Here is a 23,647-nt window from a genome sequence, read left to right as displayed (position 1 = left end):
GCATTAAAGAGTTCCCACCGTATCTGGAGATGGTGCTGTGAGAAACAGACTAGCCCTGTTGGTTGGTCTGTTCATCCGTCTAATCACCCTCTTGCTCAGACTGTCACATTTTCATCCCCTTGAGGTTCATTTTCTTAGATGATTTCTCTTATCTCACCTACTTTCACTGACCTAGATCCCCAACAAATAAGCAAGTAAGGCATCTTAGGGGTGGGGAAATTTTATTTTCTACCTTAATAGGTTCATTTTTGTTGGTAGAAAGTATAATTAATCCTGCCAGGTAACTGCAGAAAGAAAATGCCGTACCCCACGCAGCAGCCTCTGGGGAGTTTCCTGGTTTCCTTTCTCTCTCTTTCTTGCTCTCTCGCTCACTTGCTAGGCCACCTCCCACCTGCACCACTTTGTCGGAGTATTCCGCATGACGGAAGGGGTTACAATGCAGCATGCATAGAATGACAATGCTTTAATGAATTGATAAATCACCGTCATCATTGCTTAGAGATGACCAAGCTATTTGCTCTTTTCACATGACTTCCAAATGTTCCAAATGTGCCCTGGATGGTGAAATGCTGTGGAAGAAGACAATGTGAGGCATGATGTGCACATCACCTTCCCAAGTCACATCAGGAAAACCTGTCAGGGCAGCCGGGTCAGGGCCACTTCTGCTGCTGCCTGTTTACATGGAGGAGAAAACCAACAACACCCACCCATCTTGAAAGGAGGAAGGCAAACCTGTTTCTGATGTGCAGAAGAAAAGTTGTGCATCTGAAGCTTGGGCTCATGGCTAGGAAAGGTGGCAACACTGAAACAGGATTTCTGAAGGGAGACTTAGAACCCACAGAGAGCCACATAAGGTTAAGGATTCCTGAGCTGCACTAAAGTTCTGGCGTTTTGTTCTCTTCTACACAACCACCACTGCATGCTGCTGCTAACAGCACGAGCTGTACTTGAGGGTGCTGCCTCGCATACAAGTCTCCCTCCTTGACATGCACACCCCACAGAGACCCAGCCTTGGGGGATGGTCTGTTATCCTGAACCAGGCACAAACTCTTTGGGGTCTCCTGACTGTGGTCTGAGGCTTACTCAAGCCATGGAAATGCATGAGGCCATGTCACTCCCTGCCTAAGACCTGGCAGTGCCTTCCTGTGATATGTAGAACAGTATCTGAACTCTGCCTGACAGAACCCTGCACTGATGTGGCCCCTGTCCCCCACTCTGGCCTTGCACTCACATGGACCAGCCACGTTGGCCATCTTTCTGCTCCTTGAACACAGCATCCTCGTTCCTGCTTTTGCTTTGACTCCTCCCTCTGGATGCTCTTCTTCTACCCTCCTCTCCTTCAGGTCTCAGCACTAATGCCACCTCCTCAGCAAGGTCTTCTCTGACCACACTTTGTAAAGATGCCCCACCTTGGCCCTCTATGTGATGTGACTCTGTTTAATTCTTTATATCCTTCTCTCTCTGAATACATTTGTTTGTTCATTTGCTGTCTCTCCTACTGTAATATACACGTTATGAGGACAGGGACCTTGTCTGTCTTGTTCTCCTGTGCCTGGAACAATGCTTAACACATGTATTCGCTGACTGAAAGGATAAATGTACATTTGGACACTGGAAGAGGCATTAGAGCAGGGGTCCGCAACCCCCAGGCCACGGACTGGTATGAGAATCTAATGATGAATGTTATTTATTTGAATCATCTTAAAACCATCCCCCCACCCCGCCATCTATGGAAAAATTGCCTTCCATGAAACTGGTCCCTAGTGCCATAAAGGCTGAGGACTACTGCATTACAGCACAGCAGTAAGAAAGTGACTTCTGGAGTCCAGATGCTTACATTTAAACCCCTTTTCTGTCACATAAATCCGAATGTCCTTGGATAGGTTATATAACCACTTTTCTGTTTTCTCGCCTATCAAATGAGGAAAATAATAGTACCTACTTTGTAGGGGCATTATCAATGACTTTTTTTTTTTTTTGAGACGGAGTCTTGCTCTGTCACCCAGGCTGGAGTGCAGTGGCACAATCTCAACTCACTGCAACCTCTGGCTCCCAGGTTGAAGTGATTCTCATGTCTCAGCCTCCCAAGCAGCTGGGACTACAGGCACACGCCACCATGCCTGGCTAATTTTTTTTTTTTTTTTTTTTTGAGACAGTTTCAGTCTTGTTCCCCAGGCTGGAGTGCAATGGCCCAATGGCTCATGCCTGTAATCCCAGCACTTTGTTATTTTATTTTTTTGAGATGCAGTCTCGCTCTGTCACCAGGCTGAAGTGCAGTGGCACGATCTCAGCTTACTGCAACCTCCACCTCCCAGGTTCAAGCGATTCTCCTGCCTCAGCTTCCCAAGTAGCTGGGACTACAGGTGCACACCACCATGCCTGGCTAATTTTTGTATTTTTAGTAGACACGGGGTTTCACCATGTTGGCCAGGATGGTCTCAATCTCTTGACCTCATAATCCACCCACCTCGGCCTCCCGAAGTACTGGGATTATAGGCGTGAGCCACCGCGCCTGGCCCAACCCCAGCACTTTGGAAAGCCAAGGCAGGTGGATCGCTTGAGGCCAGGAGTTTGAGACCAGCCTGGCCAACATGGTGAAACCTTATCTTTACTAAAAATGCAAAAACAAGCTAGGTCTGGTGGCGTGCACCTGTAATCCCCAGCTACTTGGGTGGCTTAGGCATGAGAATCTCTTGAACCTGGGAGGCAGAGGTTGCAGTGAGTCAAGATCACACCACTGCACTCCAGCACGTGCAACAGAGTGGGACTCCATCTCAAAAAAGATAAAGAAGAAAAAGAAAATATTTAAGTAATAATGGCTGAGAATTTTCCAAATTAATGACAAGCACCAAACCACAGCTCCAGGAAACTCAGAAAACTCCAAGCAGGATACATACCAAAAAACCCTACACTTAGGGTTTATACCATGCCTGGCTAATACTTAGGTATTATCATATTCAAACTGCAGAAAATCAAAGACAAAGAGAAAATCTTGAAAGAAGCCAGAGTGGAAAAAATCCCTCCTTACTTATAAAGGAGTGAGGAGAAGAATTATACCAGGTTTCTCTTCAGAAACCATGCAAGCAAGAAGAGAGTGAAATAAAATATTTAAGTGTTGAAAGAGAAAAATCCACCCACCTAGAATTCTGTACTCAGCAAAATTACTCTTCGAAAATGAAGTAGAAATAAAGACTTTCTCAAGCTGGGTGTGGTGCTATGTGCCTGTAGTCCTAGCTACTAAGGAGGCTGAGGTGGGAGGGGCGCTTAAGCCCAGGAGTTCAAGGCTGCAGTGAGCCATGACTGCTCCACTGCACTCCAGCCTGGGTGACAGAGTGAGACCCTGTCTCTAAAAAAAAAAAAAAAAAAAAAAAAAAAGACATTCTCAGACAAACCAAAACTGAGGGAATGTGTCACCAGTATACTTGCCTTGCAAAAAAATGGTAAAAGGAGTTCTTCAGAGAGAAGAAAAATTATATCAGAAACCTGGATCTACATAAGTGAAGGTAAAATAGAAACTTTTATTATTCTTATTCTTAATCTAACACATAATAATTTGTTCAAAATAAGAATAGTAACAATTTGTTTAGTGATTATAGCTTATGGATATGTAAAATGAATGACAACAGTGTCGTAAAAGACAGGAGGGAGAAATTGGGAATACACTGTTAGAAGGTCCTTGCGCTACTGCAGGTACTATTATGAAGTGGTATAGTGTTATGTGAAAGTGAGTTTAGATTAGCTGTAAATGTATATTGCAAATTCTAGGGCAATCCATAAAAATTTTTTTAAAAAGAAGTATAATTGATATGTTAAGAGAGGAGAGGAAAAATAGACTTATACAAAATGGTCCATTAAAACCACATAAAAATAGAAAAAGAGTAGAATACACAAATAAAAAGTAAGAAAAAGAGCAGCAAATGGAAAACAGAAACTTGGTAGATATTGATCCAACTATATCAATAATTGGTAACTTGGTAGATATTAGTCCAACCATATCAATAATTACTTTAAGTGTGAATGGTCTAAATATACCAATTAAAAGACAGACTGTCAGAGAGGATTAAAAAAAAAAAAAAAGACTCAACTCTATGTTGTTTAGAAATCATGCTGTAGGACAGCATATAAGACTATCCAATGGGTGGCCTGAATCAGGAGAGTGGGGTTTCAGTCTGTCTATCCACTAATTAGCTGTGTGAACTTTGAGAGGTCACTGGTATTCTGTTTACTCCTTTGTAAAATATGAGAATTTAAACTAAATCCCTTTAGTTCTCTTCCAGCTCTCAATCCAATGCCTCATTACCATGACTTGATGAGGAAATATGAGCCATGAGGGAGTGGGCTGAAGCATCTAGTAGGTGCTTTTGGTTGGACTGGGTCTCTGAGAGACCCAGATGTAGCCAGCAGGAGCAGATGCATGAGCGTGACAGCACAAATTCGAATCCCGGCTCTTACTTGTGAAAACTTAACTCTTGGAGAACAGGAATCTCTCACCTGGGTCCATCTTTGACTTGGAGCAAATTATAAGGAAGTTGCAAGCAGTCTTTAGGTTGACTTCATCCTACTGGCAAGGAAGGAGGATAGACCATAGAGGAACTCAGGGGGTCTTTGCTGAATACAAGGGTTCAGGTTCAGAGGGGACAGAGGATTTTATAGCTCCTTATCAGGCATTCCTGCCCCATCATCATTTTTTTTTTTTTTTTTTTTTTTTGTGAGATGGAGTCTCACTCTGTCACCCAGGCTGGAGAGCAGTGGTGTGATCTCGTCTCACTGCAACCTCTGCCTCCTGAATTCAAGTGATTCTCCTGTCTCAGCCTCCCAAGTAGCTGGGACTACAGGCATGCACCACCATGCCCGGCTGATTTTCATATTTTTAGTAGAGATGGGGTTTTGCCATGTTGGCCAGGCTGCTCTTGAACTCCTGATCTCAGGTGATCCACTCGCCTCGGGCTCCCAAAGTGCTGGGATTACAGGTATGAGCCACCACGCCCAGCCCATCATCATTTTTTTAGACTAAAAGTATCTTCACCTTTCCTACTATTGCCCCTCAGCCCCATACATACATCTTCTATAGAAGAAAAAGAAAAGGAGTTTAAAATGTTTAAGTCTCAACTTTAAGAACACTATTCTTAATGCTCAAGGTCTTGTTTGTAGCATCCAGCAAAAGCCCTGCTGATCCCAAACAGAGACAGCTATGGCATGACTTGTCCATTTTGGCCAACGGCATGACCATTCTGGTGAAGGAGAGGAGAGAATCTTTGAAACTATCTTTAAAAACCCAAGGATTATCAAAAGGAAACTAAATCAATGACTGCATTAAGTCAGGGTTGTAAGTCACCATCCTACACTGGCAGATCATGGCATTTTTTCACTTCCCCAGGTTGTTCTCCTTATAGAGTTAAGTGGTTTAAATAAATTGTTCTAGACACTGACTAGTTCTAGTTCTGTTCTAGTTCTCTCCCACTGACACAGTTCTGCATGTTATAGAACCTGGCCCTAATCTGATCTTACAGAGGTACCTTCCACCTAGGTCTAAAGTGACATTGTTATAAAACCCCAGGTCCATGAAACACTGAAATTTCCACTGGGAAACTTTGGGGATTCTACTATCCTACTAGACAGAAAGGCTCCATGAAGGCGAGGCTTGTGACTCTTTGCTCATTGTTATTCTCACTGTGCCTTCTCAGTGCCTGCCACACAGTAGGTGCTCAATAAGTATTTGTTGAATGAATTTTAAAAATCCACTACAAATATGGGCCTTGAAAAACTATGCATAGTTCAAATTTGATGGTTTCTAAAACTACATTTTAAAGCTGTTTATTTATTTTTTATTTACCTAACAATCATTAATTGTTTTCTATATGACAGACATTAGCATACAGAAACCAATTAAACAATGTATCAATTCTCATAAAAGAGAAGGGGAGAACAATATTCACCAAGCGCTACTATAAGCTTGGTACTTTTTATTCATTATTTTATCTTCCCAGCAACTCTGTGAGGCAAATATTATTATCCTCCCCTTGCAGATAAAGGAACTGATACTTGCAGAAAGGCTCACATCTAGCAAATGGCAGGGCCAAGAATTTATTCTAGGACCTGAGTACGTCCATCTACAGTGTACTTTCTCCCTAAAATAAATTTAAAATCACAGTCTAATATTCTGTTATGTGGTGTTTTGTTAAGAAAACTTAGGTTTTCAAATTTTGAGTTATAAACAAATAGTTTCATGAAAAAAAAGAAATAATCAGAGTTTTAGGCTTCAGCTACAAGTTATTTATCTTCGGAAAAAAGTCCAATAATAGAAATGTTTTATAACTACATGAGTGTGTCATTGGAGGCTATAAAGAAAGGATTGCTTGAACACAAGAAATGAAAATTATCAAGTTAGGTCCTCGACGTCATCTAAGACCTAGGTCAATTATTATTTTGAAAGCACAACACTGAAATAAGATGGCTGAAGTCAAAATAAAGTGCAGCATAGTTCACACTGCCAGTGCTGAACAAATGAACATGGAACCAGGAAGCTGCCGACTGCTCCCTTATGCTTAATAGCTTATTTCCTAGGACTTCAGTACTAAGGCCTGACTGTGCTTCAATTACAAGCAGTATATATACACACCACCAATTGTGTTCCCTAATTGACCTATTGTGTTATATCCTATTTACCTTATGAAAAGTCAAACTGTATGAGAGACGCCTAAAATAAGGAAACGAATTCTGAGCTACAAGAGCACTTAGAGAAATATTCTGCATCAGGTTGTCTCGTAGGAGTGGGAGGCCCATGGCAGAGGTGGCCACACAAGCTGTGTGTCTGAGGGCCACAGGGAAGCTCCTGGGTCACCCGTTTCCCTGGACTCTAGAGCACTTTTCGCAACCACTATTCCTTCCCAATGCGTGAAAATATTGAAAACAAGAAATTTTGAAAACAAGTTGTTCTCACTCAGATTAGGAACTGGGAAAACAGAGATCCGTGACCAAACCAAAAGTACCCAAGGAAAGTACCCAAGGAGGTGGGGAATGGTCTAAGACTGGAATAGTCTTAAAGAATACGGCCCAATCCTAGTGCAGTGATGACCGTCTCTTACATTTTTATAGCTCCTTAGAGTTTTCATTGATTTTATAACAACCCTGAGAGTGAAGTTTTGTTCTTATTTTTACAGATAAAGAAACTGAAGTTGAGGAAGTGATTCACAGCTAGCATCCATCAGAGTAAAATCCCCGCGTCTTCAAACTTCAGATGGAATAGTTTTTCCACCATGACCTCGCAGGGCTACCTTGGGACTAGGTTTTGTAAGAGCAATGACTTGGAGTCAGGCTGGACTGCATTCGCCTAGCCCTGAATGTACTGTTTTTTAGGCATATGATTTGGGCAGGTTCTTTAACCTCACTGAACCTCATACTCCTCATCTGTAAAATGGAGACACATGTAACATCTAGCTCACAGGGCTACTGTGTGGATCAAATACTACAGGCATACCAGTGTGCTTATCACAGAACTTGGCCCTGGTTAGGGCTGGACAAATGTTGAGGCTTTCAGGGTATGTTCACAGCATGGGCTCTGGATAGAGGAGTCTCCTTTCCCCTCAGTAGTTCAGCATGCCTTAGGGCACACAACCCCCCCAGGGGACATTTTACTGTCTCTAAAAGCTACAAAGAGATAAAAACTTGGGACAGACTGGGTGTGCTTGGGGCCTGAACACTGAGTCTAGGACGGGGGTGGAGGGTGTCAGCCCATCTTTCCCCTCCTCCCATACTGCCATCTGCACTGGGTCTCCCAACACAGAGAGGACCCTCCATCCTCACCTGGAAAGCCATGGAGTTGGCGACAGCCAGAAATATCCTCAGAGGCAGCTTGGCCCTGTAGGACCTGTGGCTCCACAAGCGATGGGCACCAGCTGTCACACCCAGAGCGGCCAGGAGGAAGCAGAAGTAAGCTGCAAGACACAAGCAGGGAAAACGTCAACAATGGTCCCTGAGCTTTCAAACATCCCCCATGCTTTTTCTCTCCTGAACAGGGACACACGTGAAATGGTGTCAGGGGAGAAATCTGCAACATGAAGAATCAGTAACTTGAGAGGAGGCAGCCTTTTTATTGATTTGTAGCATCCCAGTACCATGCATCAGCAGAGAACTTTCTTCAGCAAACTTTGACCTTTGGATATATTTCCCTACAGCAAATCTTTTATTTGCTAATGTTTCTTGCCAGTCTTGATGCAAAGTCACAACCATGTCAATGTATATTCACAATTCAATTCCACACATACACTCTCAGCAGGGTGGAGATTGAGCTCTACATCACCTCTTAATTGACACCCATGACAGGGTGAGTGTTATGTGAAGAGCATATTTCCAAGTGGCAGTGCCCATTATTGGTGTCAATAAACATATTTAAAGAGAGCACAATATTACATCTTCCAGAAGTATTTGACTGATCTTGATCTCAATCTATATTTATTTGGTTCTAAAAACAAGATTTACCCTTAACTCTAAGAATAAGCGGTCCCTGAATACATGTGGTTTTCATGAACATGACAAATCATTCCTTACTAGAAAGGTTAAAAGCAAAAAAACAAACAACAATCTGCCCACAAATCACAGAAAGCAGCAGTAAATAAAAAGCTCTGGCCTCCTTTGTTATTGTAATTTAACCTTGGTCATGAGTCCATGAAATGGACAGTCATTTTCCTTGTCATACCTGGCCTTCTTATCTCTATTAACATTTTTTTTTTCAACTATCAAGTAGTCAGGGAACAAGTAAAATCTAGAATGGAAAAATTCAATGTGATTCTATTTTGCCAGTAGGCTGGACCTTGGGTGCAATAAAATTAATTCCAAGACTCCATGAAAAACATTGGCTAAAAAAGGATCACTCTAATCCACATTTCCCAGTCAGGCCTTTACCACAGACATTGTCCTGTCCTTTTGGGAATCTCCAATAATTTAGGGATCACTTGCATGGTTGTCTGTCTATCCCTATGGCACCGACAATGGTTCACAGCAGCGCCTGTACTGTGCAGTAGTGGCTGTCGGTTTCCCATGGTCCTTCTTCTAACAACTGGAATTTGGCCATGTGACCTGGCCCTGGCCTAGTATAGTGCCCTGTCTTCCTGGACATAAGAATAAACACCTGAGCCAATCCTTTTCCCTCTTCTGGCTCAAAACCTAAGCTGGGGTTTACCAGAGATTACATATTACCAAGCTGAGAAAACCTGATTACAATAGCAAATCTTGAGGTCAAGAAAGTGAGCCATGAAGACAATGAAGATGCTCACAAGAGCTAAACCTGCCTTGAGCCACTGGTTGCTGACCTAGGAGCTCTGTCATTCTTCTTTTGATCCTGGGAGCCTCCACAGTATGTCCTAGTTACCAGAGCCAACAGACTTCATTTTCTTGCTTAATCTAGCTTGCACTGGATTTCTGATGCTTAAATTCTGCTGAAGCTCTTGGGAGGAAACCAACCCTCTGGTCATGACCCAAATGAGGAAAAACCACAAAAACCCTGGGCTGAATGTGAGGATTCATGGGCTGTCCCATTAACAGGATTCAGTTTTCCTATTTTGACAGTGCTAATTCTCTGTTCTTAATTTCTCTTCTATGATCTTTGTGGAGACTCATATTCAAACAAGTGTTCAGATGGATGCTTACTAGCTGCCTCTGAGGTAATGAAATATTCAGACACAGAACTGGTGACTTTGAGGAGATAAAAGGAGTAATGGGTAATGCCAAATACCTTACCAAGTAGCTCGTACCTCATAGAGAAAGGTGCTAAATCAAGACAAACCAGAATCACAAGATGACAGAATTGTAAGCAACAAACAAGTATGGCAATCTTGATGCAAACAAGAGTCATTGATTCTGGTTAGCTCAAGCCAAAAACAAAAACGAAAGCAGGAATTAAAAAATACACGGAGCAGCCTAGAGAACTCACGGATGGTCCTGCCGGACAGGCTACTATGCCACCTCCAAGACGGTCCATGTGCTCCCCACCTTCTGGCATGCATGGCCTTGTATAGTCTCTTCCCTATTAGTAACTTGCTTCTAACCAGGAATAGCAATATTGAGGGAATATCAGTTCCATGATTAGTTTACAAAAGATTGTGACTTCTGTTTTGCTAGCAGATTCTCTCTTGAGCTGGCTTTGATAAAGCAAGCTGCCATGTTGGGGAGGCCCATGTGGCAAAGAACTGAGGATTCCTCCAGCCAACAGCCAGTAAGGAAATGAGGCCCCCAGTCCAACAAACAGCCCTCAAGGAACCAAATCCTACCAACAACTACATGAGTGAGCTTGGAAGCAGATCCTTCCTCAGTCGAGCCTTCAGGCAAGATTGTAGCCCTGACCAACACACTGCAGCCTCGTGGGAGATCTTGGGGCAGAGGATCCAGCTAAGTTGTATCTGGACTCCTTTCCCACAAAAACTGTAAGAAAATAAATATGTTTTGTTTTACACTGCTAAATTTGGGAGTAATTCGTTATGCAACAATAGATAACTTGAATACAAAACATAAGTAGGAACCTTTCATTCATGGAAGGAAGGTACATCTTAAATCCTGATTGCAGAATAGTTTACCATCTATAGGGAAAGTAAACAGGCTGGTGTTGCATGGGGTAGAGGGTAGAGGCACGGGGAAGAAGGGAGTGACTGCTAATGGGTTCCATGAATAAAAATGTTTTAAAATTTATTTTAGGGACAGTTGCACAATTCTGCAAATATACTAAAAACAAATGACTTGTATACATTAAATTGGTGAGTTGTACAGTATGAGTTATAGCTCAAAAATCCATTATTTAAAGAAACAATTACTGAATTCCCATTGGATTTTGTTATTATACATACTTTCTTACTGTAAAATAAAATAGACCCACCTAAAACAGAACAAAGCAATCAAAAACCAACCATTGGCCTAGGATGCTCCCGTGGGCATCACCACCCCTGGATACTTGCCACCACCAGACATGTGTCATAACTTGGACCCTTGAATCTTCCACAGAGGCCAAGAAGAGCCTCTGTTTGACCCTACACCTATGCCTGAAGCTATCAAGACCACCCAGGATTCCAAGGCAGAAGTACCTTGTTGCCCATGCTTGGACCACAAGCCCAAGCTCTAGCAGCCAGGGATGGGAAGAGGCAGAGTCCAGAGCTCCTTTGGCTTCTGTGTGGAAGGCACAACCTCCTATCTGTCCTGATTTCCCTGTTTGGTACTCTGTTTTGATGACTGTAGTGACCCCCTCCTGACTATATGACAGAGAACAGTCCTAGAGGGATGCTAAAATGTAAAAAGTAAAACTCCCTTAATCCTGGACCTGATCAGAGAAAGAGATGGACAGCCCCCTTCAAGAACCATTCCTGAGTGCTCGACAGAAGGAAGCACTTGGCAGAGCTCTCTAACCCTCGCTTATAATCTGTATCTCTATAGCATCAGAGTGAACATTAATAAATAATAATAATAATAGCTACCATTGACTGAGAGCTTTCTATGTGCCAGGCCCTCTTTAAGTACTTTATACATAGTAACTCATTTAATACTCACCACAAGTGTAGGGGGTAGGTACCATTATGATCTCCATCTTATAGATGAAGAAAACTTGACAGTGATAGAGCCAGGATACAATCTAAGGCAGGAAGAGCCCACATCTAAATGCCCCTGCTGATTGCCTGTGCCCTGGAAGCAGAGTTCATCCTAGCAGGAGGAACTTGAATGAATCACGTCCTTTTAGCCAGCTCAGAACAAAAGCTGAAAGTCAAAACTCTGGTTTTCCTTTCTGCCCTTCCAAGTTTACTCCCTTGCCTGTAATACCTACACCATCATTCTGCATCCCATTCAGCCTCGGCTTGTCATGAACATGAGTGCCAGGAGAGCCGAGACTTTATGAGACAGTTTCATTGAGCTGCTATTATGTACCAGCCACTGAGCTCAGAACTGGGAGTTTAACAGGAGTTTGAAAAGTAAGTTACTTGCTATATAATGACAAAGTATGGAAAGTGCTACAGAGCAAAGGAACAGAATAATATGAGAGATCAAAAAGTGGATAATTTAGTTTGGGGGACCAAAGAAGGCTTTGCAGAAGAAGCAAGAATTTAGGCTAACACTTACAAGATAAGAAGTCAACTGAGCAAAGTTCAGAGGAGGCAAGATCAGGCAGAGGGACTCACAGATGCAAAGGCCTGAGGTTGGAAAAGAGGATCCGTGGATGGAAGGAAACATGAAACATAAACTTATCATTTGTTCCAGCAATTCCACTTCTAGATGTTTACCCAAAAGAATTGAGAGCAGTGATAGGACTCAAACAGATACTTATATATCCATGTTCATAGCAGTATTATTCACAATAGCCAGAAGGCAGAAACAATCCAAGTGTCCATCAACAGGTGAGGAACATCCCTGCCTAACAGAAAGTGAGAAGGGAGTGGAGACTCACTGACGGCCTGCCCTGGGCTGTCACTTTACCAATGTACCTAATTTTCCTGTTTTACTCCTATGAGGTAGATATCATAATTTCCATTTTACAGATTTGCAAAACTGAGACCCAGAGACATTAAATAAATGCCTTGGGACCTCCAAGTGATAAAGCCAGAGCTTCAACACCAGATCAGTCCAACCCCAAGCCCTTTCAGGCAAGTGCAGTGGTTCTCTACCCTGGCTGTGCATTACAGTCACCTGAGATCTTAAACATCCGACTGCATCAGAAATGGGGGCCAGACAGCAGGCATCTCTCTCTCGGCAGATGACTCTGATATAAAACCAGGGCTGAGAAACTCCTGCCTCATAAGGTACACCCTCTCTTAGACACCATGCGGCCCCATCCTCTCGATTTAAAACAGAGAGATGAGATCCAGAGAGCACTGCTCTCTGCAACCCACCACCAGATGCTGACTCTCCACGGGGCCTCAGTAAATGCAAAGTGACCCTCGGATCAGGAGACAATGTCATCCTTTCATGTGAACTCAGAGTCCTGTTCACACTCCACCCGCCCCACCTCCCCACCAGCTCCCTTTGATGGTGAGAGCTGCCCCCTAGACTCTCAGCTGCAGAGTCTTTGATATCTGGGTGCTGGGCTGTGGCTCAGGGTGTGCAATGGGGAGCTATTTTTCCCCAGAGAACTGAGGAGAGGAGGGGGAAGCCAACAGATGGTGAAGGCTTCTTGGGAGAGGGTGACCCCTGGGGTGAGGAGGGGGAACATGAAAGAAGGCACTGTACTTTCATGTCTGCTTTTCCCGTCAGCTCAAGTGTTTCGAAAGTCAGTTCTGGGCTCTGGCCAATTAGTGACTGTTTCTCCTCTCTAGTACTTCCCAGGTTCTGAAGATAGATAGGGAAAGGCCTACAGCCCCATTGATGGAGAGGGAGAGAGGGAGGGAGGGAGAGAGAGAGAGAGAGAAGGAGAGAGGGAGAGAGAAAATGAGAGAGAGAAAACAAGACAAAGAGAGAAAACGAGGCAGAGAGAGAGAGAGAGAGACAGAAGCGCATATATGTAGTGCTCAGCAATACAGCATCATGGCTAAAACGGCCCTGGGATTGAATCCCTGTTAAATCACTTATCACTGTGACAATTTATTTAAAGCTTGGTTTCTTCATGTGTAAAGTAGGGAAAATAGCACCTGCCTCCTGGGTTTGTTGTAAAGATTAAAAGAGGTACTGCGTGCAAAATTGGAACCGTGCCTGGCAAGCAGTAAGCACTGGCACATATTATTGCCCCATGCATGAATGCCATGCTCTGTTTCTGAAAAGATCCCCTCCCTGATAACCCCCTCTAAAGACACCCACACTTCATCACTATAAACTTGTGGTTCTGATGAGGAGGCAGAGATTTTGCCTCCCCTCCCCACTCTGACCCCCTACATTTGGCAATGTTTTGAGACATTATTGGGTGTTGCAACCCAAAACTTGAAGGGTGTTACTGGCATCTAGTTGGTGGAGCCAGGTATGCTGCTCAGCATCCCACAATGCACGGAAGCTGCCTATGTACAGAATATCCAGGACGGCGCGGTGGCTCATGCCTGTAATCCCAGCAATTTGGAAGGCCAAGGCGGGTGGATTACCTGAGCTCAGGAATTTGCGACCAGCCTGGATGACAAGGCAAAACACTGTATCCACAAAAAATTAGCCAGGCGTGGTAGCATGCGCCTGTAGTTCCAGCTACTTGTGGGGCTTAGGTATGAAGATCACTTGAGCCCAGGAGGTGGAGGCTGCAGTGAGCCAGGATCTCACCACTGTTCTGCAGCCTGGGTGATAAAGTAAGACCTTGTCTTAAAAAAAAAAAAAAAAAAAAATCCAGCCCTAAATGTCAAACAGGTCAATAGTGACAAGGTAGAGAATCTCTAAATTCTTAGGAAAGCTCTTCTTGAAACCAAGCCTTGTTCATTCTCTGGGTTTGACTGCACCTGTCCTTGCTTCTTCACACCTCTCTAGTTTCATGGGGAGCTGTAGGAGCAGGAGTAATTTTTTTTCTGATATTATTTCATAAATAAGCTGGAAACAAAGGACTATGGTGTGAGATCAATAGCATCACTGATTCTCACACTTTCATGTGCCCTATAATAATAAGAGCTACCATTGACTGAGAGCTTTCTATGTGCCAGGCCCTCTTTAAGCACTTTATACACAGTAACTCATTTAATACTCACCACAAGTGTAGGGGTTAGGTACCATTATGATCTCCATCTTACAGATGAAGAAAACTTGACAGTGATAGAGCCAGGATACAATCTAAGGCAGGGGATCTTAGTAAAGTGCAGATGCAGGACCCCAGCCCAAGAGATTCTGAGTCAATAGGTCTGGGGAGGGACCAACTAACATATATACATATATATTCTTTTTTTATTTTTTTGAGATGAAGTCTCGCTCTGTCGCCCAGGCTCCACCCAGGCTGGAGTGCGATGGCGCGATCTCGGCTTATTGCAACCTCTGCCTCCCAGGTTCAAGCCATTCTCTTGCCCCAGCCTCCTGAGTAGCTGGGATTACAGGCGTGTGCCATCGCGCCTGGCTGATTTTTGTATTTTTAGTAGAGACTGGGTTTCACCATGTTGGCCAGGCTAGTCTCGAACTCCTGACCTTGTGGGCTGCCCGCCTTGGCCTCCAAAAGTGCTGGGATTACAGGCGTGAGCCACCGTGCCTGGCCTCAACTTGTATTTCTAATGAGCTTGTGGCAGGTGCTGATGCTGCTGGCCCAGAGTCCCTGAGTGTTTCTCTGACCAGCCAGATCAGACAGACAGAGAGAGAGAATGAATGTGTGTGTATGTGTGTGCATGCGCACATGTGTGTGTGTCTGATAAAGGGCTGCCAGTGACAGGGCAAGGACCTCTACGGCTACTTATCTCATGGAATAGCACCACAAAGAACCTCAGTTAAATCTTACATCTTCCCTTGAAAAGTTTGGGTATACAAGGTTCAAGATTTAGAGGTGATTTCCACGTAGGTACTATTTCAACAATTCTTTCAAAATCAGAACATTTTCAAGGGTGTTGGAGACTGCAAGCTGAGAAGCAAAGGGTTTCTTCTTACTATTAAAACCTTCTAAATTCTACTATACTTACAATAACCGGCAGCTCCTCTCTGCCATCTACCTCCCTCCACTAAGCCACCGTCTATTGTGCTGCATATGAGCTGCAGAAAGATATGTTCTCTCATCCCGCAGCATGAATCTTTAAGCAACTGCCCATATCTAGGAAGACTAAATGACAAGGGAATAGAACAGGAGAGAGAGAGGATATATTTCATGCCTTTTATACATACTGCTTATTTTCCTCAAGTGTCCTTCCTACCTTGGGTTAGGTCCATTTACATGGTTGTAACATACTAGGCAACTGCTACTTTTCTCGGTTGATTTACAGCTTATATAGCAATAAGCATGAAAGTCATAGGAGATCACTAAGAAACACAAAATTATAGCATATGTTGTTACTACTCTGCTACTGCACCACACATTTTGTAATTCAAACAAAAAAGAAGGCAAGATTTTGGATCCTTCCAGGACTTCATTCAGTATATACATGGCTCACTTCAGACAGGCACTCCTGTTAGATGCTCTGTTGCCCTCTGTGTTGACCAATACAGCAATCATCACGTTGTTATTAAATAAGGAATTATTGGTCCAGTGCTATCTGCCCTTACTGAAACATCATCTCCAGGAGGGCAGGGATTGTGTCTGTCTGTCTTTCCATGTATTCTCAGCTGGCATCTGTGCAACTAACTCAACCAGAGAAAAACACTCAACCATGTTGATTGGTCTCACTTTAAAACCATGACCACTAACCTCAATTGGGCTTTAATATTACCCAGCAACCATATTATATTTCCCTGATCCATATGCGGTCCCTCTCTCCTAGACACTGACCTCATACCTGCTCTGATCACCTCACCCCTGACACCTCCCTGCCCTACTCACCTGATAACTTTGCTTCTGATTTCAGTAAGAATATCAGAACTTCCCCAGGCTCCGCCGCCTCTACCTACCATCCAGCATCTGAGCCTGGGTACTCTATGATCGCTACATGACTGCACGTGCCCAAGCCACTCTCTCTTTAAGTCTGGCCCTTCCCTTGTGCATGATATCCACTCATCCTACTCATACATCACTCAGAAATTCCTGTCTGTATCATCAACACCGCCCCACATACTTACATTATTCCCACAGCCTACAGCCATGCTGTTACTTCTCTTATGTTAAAAAGCAAAATTTAAAAACCTCTCTTGACCCCACTTCCCCACCTGGATCCTATTCCATTTCCCTATTCCCCTTTACAGTGAAACTTACTGAATATTGTCTCTAATCACTGGTTGCAGTTCTCTTTCCATTCTTGCTTAAACCCACTCATTCAGGTTTTGATCTTTCTCCCCTCATAGCTGCCCCCAATCAAAACTGCTCTTATCCAGGTCTAGACAAGACAGGCGTAGTCCCTTTACTTGTGGGCAGTCTCTAGGTAAACACTGAACAAATCATTACTGGGTGACAGGGACTCTGAAGGAGAGACCCAGGTACTACAGGAGCACCTGAAGCATGAGCTCATGGAAGAGGGACTGCTGTGAACAAGGCATGGAGATGTGAAGGCTGTGTGTGTTCAAGCAGGAGCAAGTGGTTTGGTTTGGCTCCGGGCCGGGGGGCTGTGGGGGTAAAATGAAGGGAGTAAAACAGGCAAGAAGCCAGGTCTGGAAGGGACTCATGTAGGTTGAGCCTCCCTAATCTGAAAATCTGAAATGTCCTAAAATTTGAAATTTTCTGAGCACCCACATGATGCTCAAAGGAAATGCTCACTGGAGCATTTTGGATTTCAGATTTTTGAATTAGGGATGTTCAACCAGTAAGTATATGGCAAATATTCCAAAATCTGAAAAAATATAAAATCTAAAACACTTCTGAACCTAAGCAGTTTGGATAAGGGATACTCAACCTGTATATAGCTAGAGAGATAGAACTGATCTTGAGAACAATAGGATACCATAAAGAATTTCACGTGAGGCTAGGCGCAGTGGCTCACACCTGTTATCCCAGCACTTTGGGAGGCTGAGGCAGGGAGATCTCTTGAGGTCAGGAGTTCGAGACCAGCCTGGCCAACATGATGAAACCCTGCCTCTACTAAAAATGCAAAAATTAGCCGGGTGTGGCGGCATACACCTGTAATCCCAGCTACTTGGGAAGCTGAGGCACGAGAATTGCTTGAACCCAGGAGGCAGAGATTGCAGTGCACTAAGATCACGCCACCATACTGCAGCACGGTGACAGAGCGAGACTCCGTCTGAAAAAAAAAAAAAAAAAAAATCATGTGATCAGATTTAGAACGATAGAGCTGAAGGCTGTGGAAGATGGGTGATAATGAGCGGAAATGGAAGACGTTGGGCTGAGTATTCTCCATGCACCCCTGGCAGATGCACACCCTCCCTTCTCATGCTGCTCTGTGCCCCAGGAGGCCGGCCTGTGCTGAACCGATGAGCTTCCTCTGGCTTCTATCTGGGTTATTTTCAGCATTCAGAGCCTGGATTAGGAACTGGAAGGCCCTTGACAAGTTACTTATCACTCTGGGCCTCAATTTCCTCATTAATAAAAAAAAATAAGGGTGTCCCAAACACCATTCTGGCGCCAGGCTACCTGTATCATAATTATCTGAGGAGCTTTAAAATACATACATATATTCTAGAACCTCATATTGACAAGACAGGTCATAACTCTGGCTTATACCTTCATGCCTTGGTGTGGGAAATGAGGTCTCGTGAAGGAAAAGAGATGCATTGATAAGAGGAAAAACTTGATGACCAGAAAGTTAAGAACTCTTAGTTGTCACAAGATGATGCTGACAGCCTAGCTCTTGACCAACAGCATGTAAAACAAGATGACTAAACTGAATGGTTTGGGGAAGGGAGGAGAAAGGTGTTTTCTTTTGTTTTTAAGAAAATGACAAAGACTAAGGCTGTTCTGCTTCCAGTCCACTTTAGAAAATGTTTGGCAACTGGTACTTGTGGCCACACAAGTATAAGGAGAGCTATATTTGGAGCTGTCAGTTGTGTAATATTTTACCAAAAAAAGTCAATGTTATCATTTTTTTTTGATCTGCTAATATTTGTTCAGTACAATGATACCAAGGCAAGCCCTTGAGAAAAAACTATTCGATAGCATAAACTAGTTCAGCCTGAGACTGTTCCATGATTTCCCCTGTGGCTTCTTCCTTTCTTCTTCGAAGCCTCTTCCTTTCCCTCAAATAACACAAAGCTTCTCTTCTGGGTGTCGGGGAGATCATTTACTAGGCACGGGAATAAAAGCTCCCTGGAAGAACTCACGGAGAATGTCAGCTCCTTCCACACAGAAGGGAGGGAGCTCACAGGAAATCTGGAACTGCCCCTCTGCCATTTCCTAGCTGAGGTGATACCAACTTACTGTCTCTTAGTCTCAGTTCTCTTATCTGTAAACAAACAAACAAACAAAAGACTACATTAAAGTGTTGTTGGGGGACTTAAGTGAAAATACATACAGTCAGCCTTCCTTATCCATGGGTTCCACATCTGTGGATTCACCTGTGGATTCAACTGTGGGCTGAAAATATTTGAGGAAGAAGGCTGGGCGTGGTGGCTCATGTCTGTAATCCCAGCACTTTGGGAGGCTGAGGCGGGCGGATCACTTGAGGTCAGGAGTTCGAGACCAGCCTGGCCAACGTGGTGAAACCCCGTCTCTACTAAAATTACAAAAATTAGCCAGGCATGGTGGCGCACGCCTGTAATCCCAGCTACTCAGGAGGCTGAGGCAGGAGAATCACTTGAACCTGAGAGGTAGAGGGTGCAGTGAGCCGAGATCGTACCATGCACTCCAGCCTGGGCAACAGAGCTAGATTCAGTCTCAAGAAAAAAAAAAAGAAAGAAAAAAAAAGAAAATACTTGAGGAAGCAAAATGGATGGTTATGTCTGCACTAAATATGTACAGGCCTTTTTTTCCTGTCATTATTCCCTAAACAATATACTATAACAACTGCTTACATAGCATTTACATTGTTTTGGGTATTATAAGTAATCTAGAGATAATTTACAGTATATGGGAGGATGTGCAAAGGTTATATGCAAATACTATGCCATTTCATATAAGGGACTCAAGCATCTGTGAATTTTAGTATCCATGGAGGGTTCCTGGAACCAACCCCCTACAGATACTGAAGGATCATTGTATAGGGTATTTAGCATATAACAATATTTCAATAAATATTACTGCAAACACCATTATTTTTATTACTAGGCAGGCATTGAGAGGTTGAGGCTGGGTGACCAGGAAGCAGAGGCTCTAGGGAAAAGATGGCCCAGATCTCAACACAGACTTTTTTTTGAACCTGGTCCTCAGACGGCTCAGGTTCTCTGAGGTGAAATGGGCAAGGGCAAACACATTCATTGTTTCTGATTCAGGATAACTCCCATCACAACCTCTCTCTCTCCATCTTATGCAACTATTGAAATCATAATTAGGGATAATTGAGAACAAAGTGAGTAATTTACTGTACTATGGACACATTGAATTTCCTTTTCATTAATTATTCAGTTTTTATCTTGGGCAGTAAGTTTGTGTGTGTTAGAGGAAGATGTGCATACATTTTATATTACTATAAGTATATGCATGCTCATTAATATCTCTGCCTATAAATAGGAAACTAATATCAAAAATGTTGGTCCTTTGGCCTGGTGCAGTGGCTCACGCCTGTAATCCCAACACTTTGGGAGGCCGAGGCAGGCAGATCACTTGAGGTCAGGAGTTCGAGACCAGCCTGGCAAACATGGTGAAATCCCATCTCTACTAAAAATACAAAACTTAGCCTGGTGTGATGGTACATGTCTGTAATCCCAGATACTTGGGAGGGTGAGGCACGAGAATTGCTTGAACCCAGGAGGCAGAGGTTGCAGTGAGCCGAGATGGTGCCACTGCACTCTAGCCTGGGCGACAGAGTGAGATTCCCTCTCAAAAGAAAAAAAAAAAGGGTCCCTCTAAAGGAAGATAAAAATTAAAAACAGTACCAAAACTGGTCAATTTCAGGCAAGTGGGAAAAAAAAGAATAATTTCTGCTGTCATCATCTGAACTGAGTAGTTATGGGTCATTATCACCTTTAAAAAAAAATAAAATAAAATAAGCAATCTCTCTAAGGGAATAAAGACAGTTGCTGGTTGAAGTCCAGGAATCCAAGGTTTCACAGAAGAGCTGGCAGGCACCTTTGCAGCAATGAAGCATAAAGACCACAATAACCAGACCCTCAGAGGGCTGAGTGCTGTGCTCTGGAGGGACATCTTTGGGAACATTCTATGGAGAGAAGCCCTAGGCATCACTGTTGCTTTTATTTCTGAGCCAAAAGAGCTGGAAATTAAAGTGAAAAGTTCGGGAAAGCCTCTTGGGAGGCGCTGTTTCTCTCCGTCCTCCTCTCTCCATCCTGATTTCTTCATCCTCCTCTCGTCCTTTTTTCTGACTCACACCCTCCCTCACCATGGTGATCGGTGTGAACCCAGTGGATTCCGACCAAACGTTCCTCTACCTGGCAGCCACAGGCCAAGGACAAACATGAAGAATATTTGGCAGCGAGGTGTACTTGCTGCTCCCCTCACCAAAAAGTTACAAAACACATTTTTTTCAAGGTTGTTGTTATCACAATGTTTCTGGCTTAAATAGAAAAAAAGATAAAATTTAATAATGCAATATTCTTTCAAGATACCAAGAAACTCCCTTCAGTTCTCTAATTAGGGACTGCATCATTAAGGCAGCCTGACCTAGTTCACAAACTCCAGTTTCAAGAGGTTTCTTCACACATTTTTATTCTTGCCAAATCACTTTAAGTTGCTGTGAATAACCCCAAGACAGACTTTTTTTTTTCTTTGCAGCATATTCCAGGGCTTGGTTTTCTGACCTTCACTTGGTTCTTATGCATAAATTCCAACCTAATTTTAATGAGTTGACTTATCAAAATACAATTATTCATTCATTCCTTCTCAAGCATGTACGAGCACCTTCCACATGCCCGTTTCCTCCATGGTGCGGAGTATCGGAGTGGGCAGCCTCCCTTTCAGGGGGCTTGCTGCTAGCTGAGTTCTCAAACTGGCAGCCTCCAGGCCACAACCAACCCATAGATGTTTTAAAAAACTGATCCAACAATTAAAAATAGGGAATTTCAAATTTTAAAATCTCTTTTTCTGGCTTCTCCTGAAACATGGAAAGATCTGGCAATGTCAAGCCACCTCTCTTTCTTGCATGGCAACTTTTTCCAGGAACTTCATACCCCTTCCACTGAGACAGCTCCACATGACACCCCTGTTTACCCCATGCAGTAGTACATGCACTCTGAATCAACCCTCTTCATTGATTACCTGCCTGGCCTCAGTCTAGGACATTACCAGGGCTAACTTACCCACTAGACATAGTAGGCACAGCGCTCACAGCCCACAATATGTTTTCTTCAAAAAGATATAAAGAGAATGTAGTAATAAGTACATAATCATGAATCTAGCCTAGATTATAGTTGTCTTTATACCAATACAGTTGTAAAATATGATTTTCTTTTTTTTTTTTTTGAGATGGAGTCTCGCTCTGTCGCCCAGGCTGGAGTGCACTGGCACGATCTCGGCTCACTGCAAGCTCCGCCTCCCAGGTTCACGCCATTCTCCTGCCTCAGCCTCCCGATAGCTGGGACTACAGGTGCCTGCTACCACGCCCAGCTAATTTTTTGTATATTTAGTAGAGACGGGGCTTCACCATGTTGGCCAGGATGGTCTTGATCTCTTGACCTCGTGATCCACCCGCCTCGATCTCCCAAAGTGCTGGGATTACAGGCATGAGCCACCGTGTCCGGCCATGATTTTCTTCTTTTTGAGACAGGGTCTTGCTCTGTCGCCCAGGCTGGAGTGCAGGGGTGCAATCTCAGTTCACTGCAACCACAGCCTCCCAGGTTTAAGCGATTCTCATGCCTCAGGCCTCCTGAGTAGCTGAGATTACAGGCACACACCACCATGCCCAGCTAATTTTTGCATTTTTAGTAGAGATGGGGTTTCACCAGGTTGGCCAGGCTGGTGGTTGTAAAATGATTTTTAATATATTTTTATGGAGAAGGGGCCTACAAAGGCAAAAGTCATAATGCAACCCTAAGTATAAACGAATTACATCATTCATGACTTGGAAAATTGGTAATTAAAAGAGAAATGGCCAGGCACAGTGGCTCATGCCTGTAATCCTAGCACTTTGGGAGGCCTAGGAGGGAGGACTGTTTGTGCCCCAGTTCAAGACCAGCTTGGGCAACACAGTGAGACACCATCTCTACAGAAAAAATTTTTTAAAAATTAGTTGGGTGTGGTGGTGCATGCCTGTAGTCCCAGCTACTCTGGAAGCTGAGGTGGAAGGATCACTTGAGCCCAGGAGGTCGAGGCTGCAGTGAGCTGTAATCATGAACTCCAGCCTGGGTGACAGAGTGAGATGCTTTCTCAAAAAAGGCAAAAATACAAAAAAAAAAAAAAAGACAAAAGAGAAAGCAGCATTTATCCTGTCTTTTTAGAACTATAATCCATTCCTAGCTGATGAAGGAAAGATCTTCTTTTCAGAAATCAATAATTTCAGAAATTATTAATAATAAATGCAGGTTAGAGGGAGAAATCACCCTTCTGTAATCCCCAATTGTGTCTGATGCTGTTGAGCAATGCCCCAACCCTCTGTAGGTCCAGGCACTCGTTCCCCAACTACTGGGATTATCGGTGCCTAACAGCTCACAACTGAGTCTTTCCTCAGGCATTGCCCTACCTGGGAAGCTGCACAGCCCAAGGCTTGCCTCCTCCCCGGCAGCAGGCTGCATTCGATGCTTAGTAGATAAAGGGGTACAAAATTTGGCCTTTTGCCTCAATTTGGAACATCTCCAAAGGGCTGTCCAGGCCAGGCACAGTCACTCATGCCTGTAATCCCAGCACTTCAGGATGCCGAGGTGAGGGGATCTCTTGGGTTCAGGAGTTCTAGGCCAACCTGCCAAAATGGCAAGACCCCCATCTCTACAAAATGATTAAAAATAAAAAAGCTGGGTGTGGTGGTAGCACATGCCTGTAGTTCCAGCTACTCAGAGAGGCTGAGGTAGGAGGATCTCTTGAGCCCAGGATTTTGAGGCTGCAGTGAGCTATGACCATGGCACTGCATTCCAGTCTAGGTGACACAGCGAGACCTCATCT

At 43.7% G+C, this 23,647-nt stretch overlaps 1 protein-coding gene across 1 annotated transcript in view; it reads right to left on the bottom strand.

Moving 5' to 3' along the window:
* Positions 1-23,647, bottom strand: part of SCD5 (stearoyl-CoA desaturase 5) — a 162,908-nt gene that overhangs the window by 68,609 nt on the left and 70,652 nt on the right. The window contains exon 2 of the mRNA XM_032149071.2: positions 7,804-7,934. Coding sequence (XP_032004962.1) covers positions 7,804-7,934 — 131 coding nt within the window. The remainder of the gene's footprint in view (positions 1-7,803; positions 7,935-23,647) is intronic.

Source organism: Hylobates moloch, unplaced genomic scaffold (assembly GCF_009828535.3).
Source record: "Hylobates moloch isolate HMO894 unplaced genomic scaffold, HMol_V3 SCAFFOLD_2, whole genome shotgun sequence".
Taxonomy (NCBI): Eukaryota; Metazoa; Chordata; class Mammalia; order Primates; family Hylobatidae; genus Hylobates; species Hylobates moloch.
Note: the sequence above shows the minus strand (reverse complement) of the source record. Positions and strands in the feature narration are given on the sequence as shown.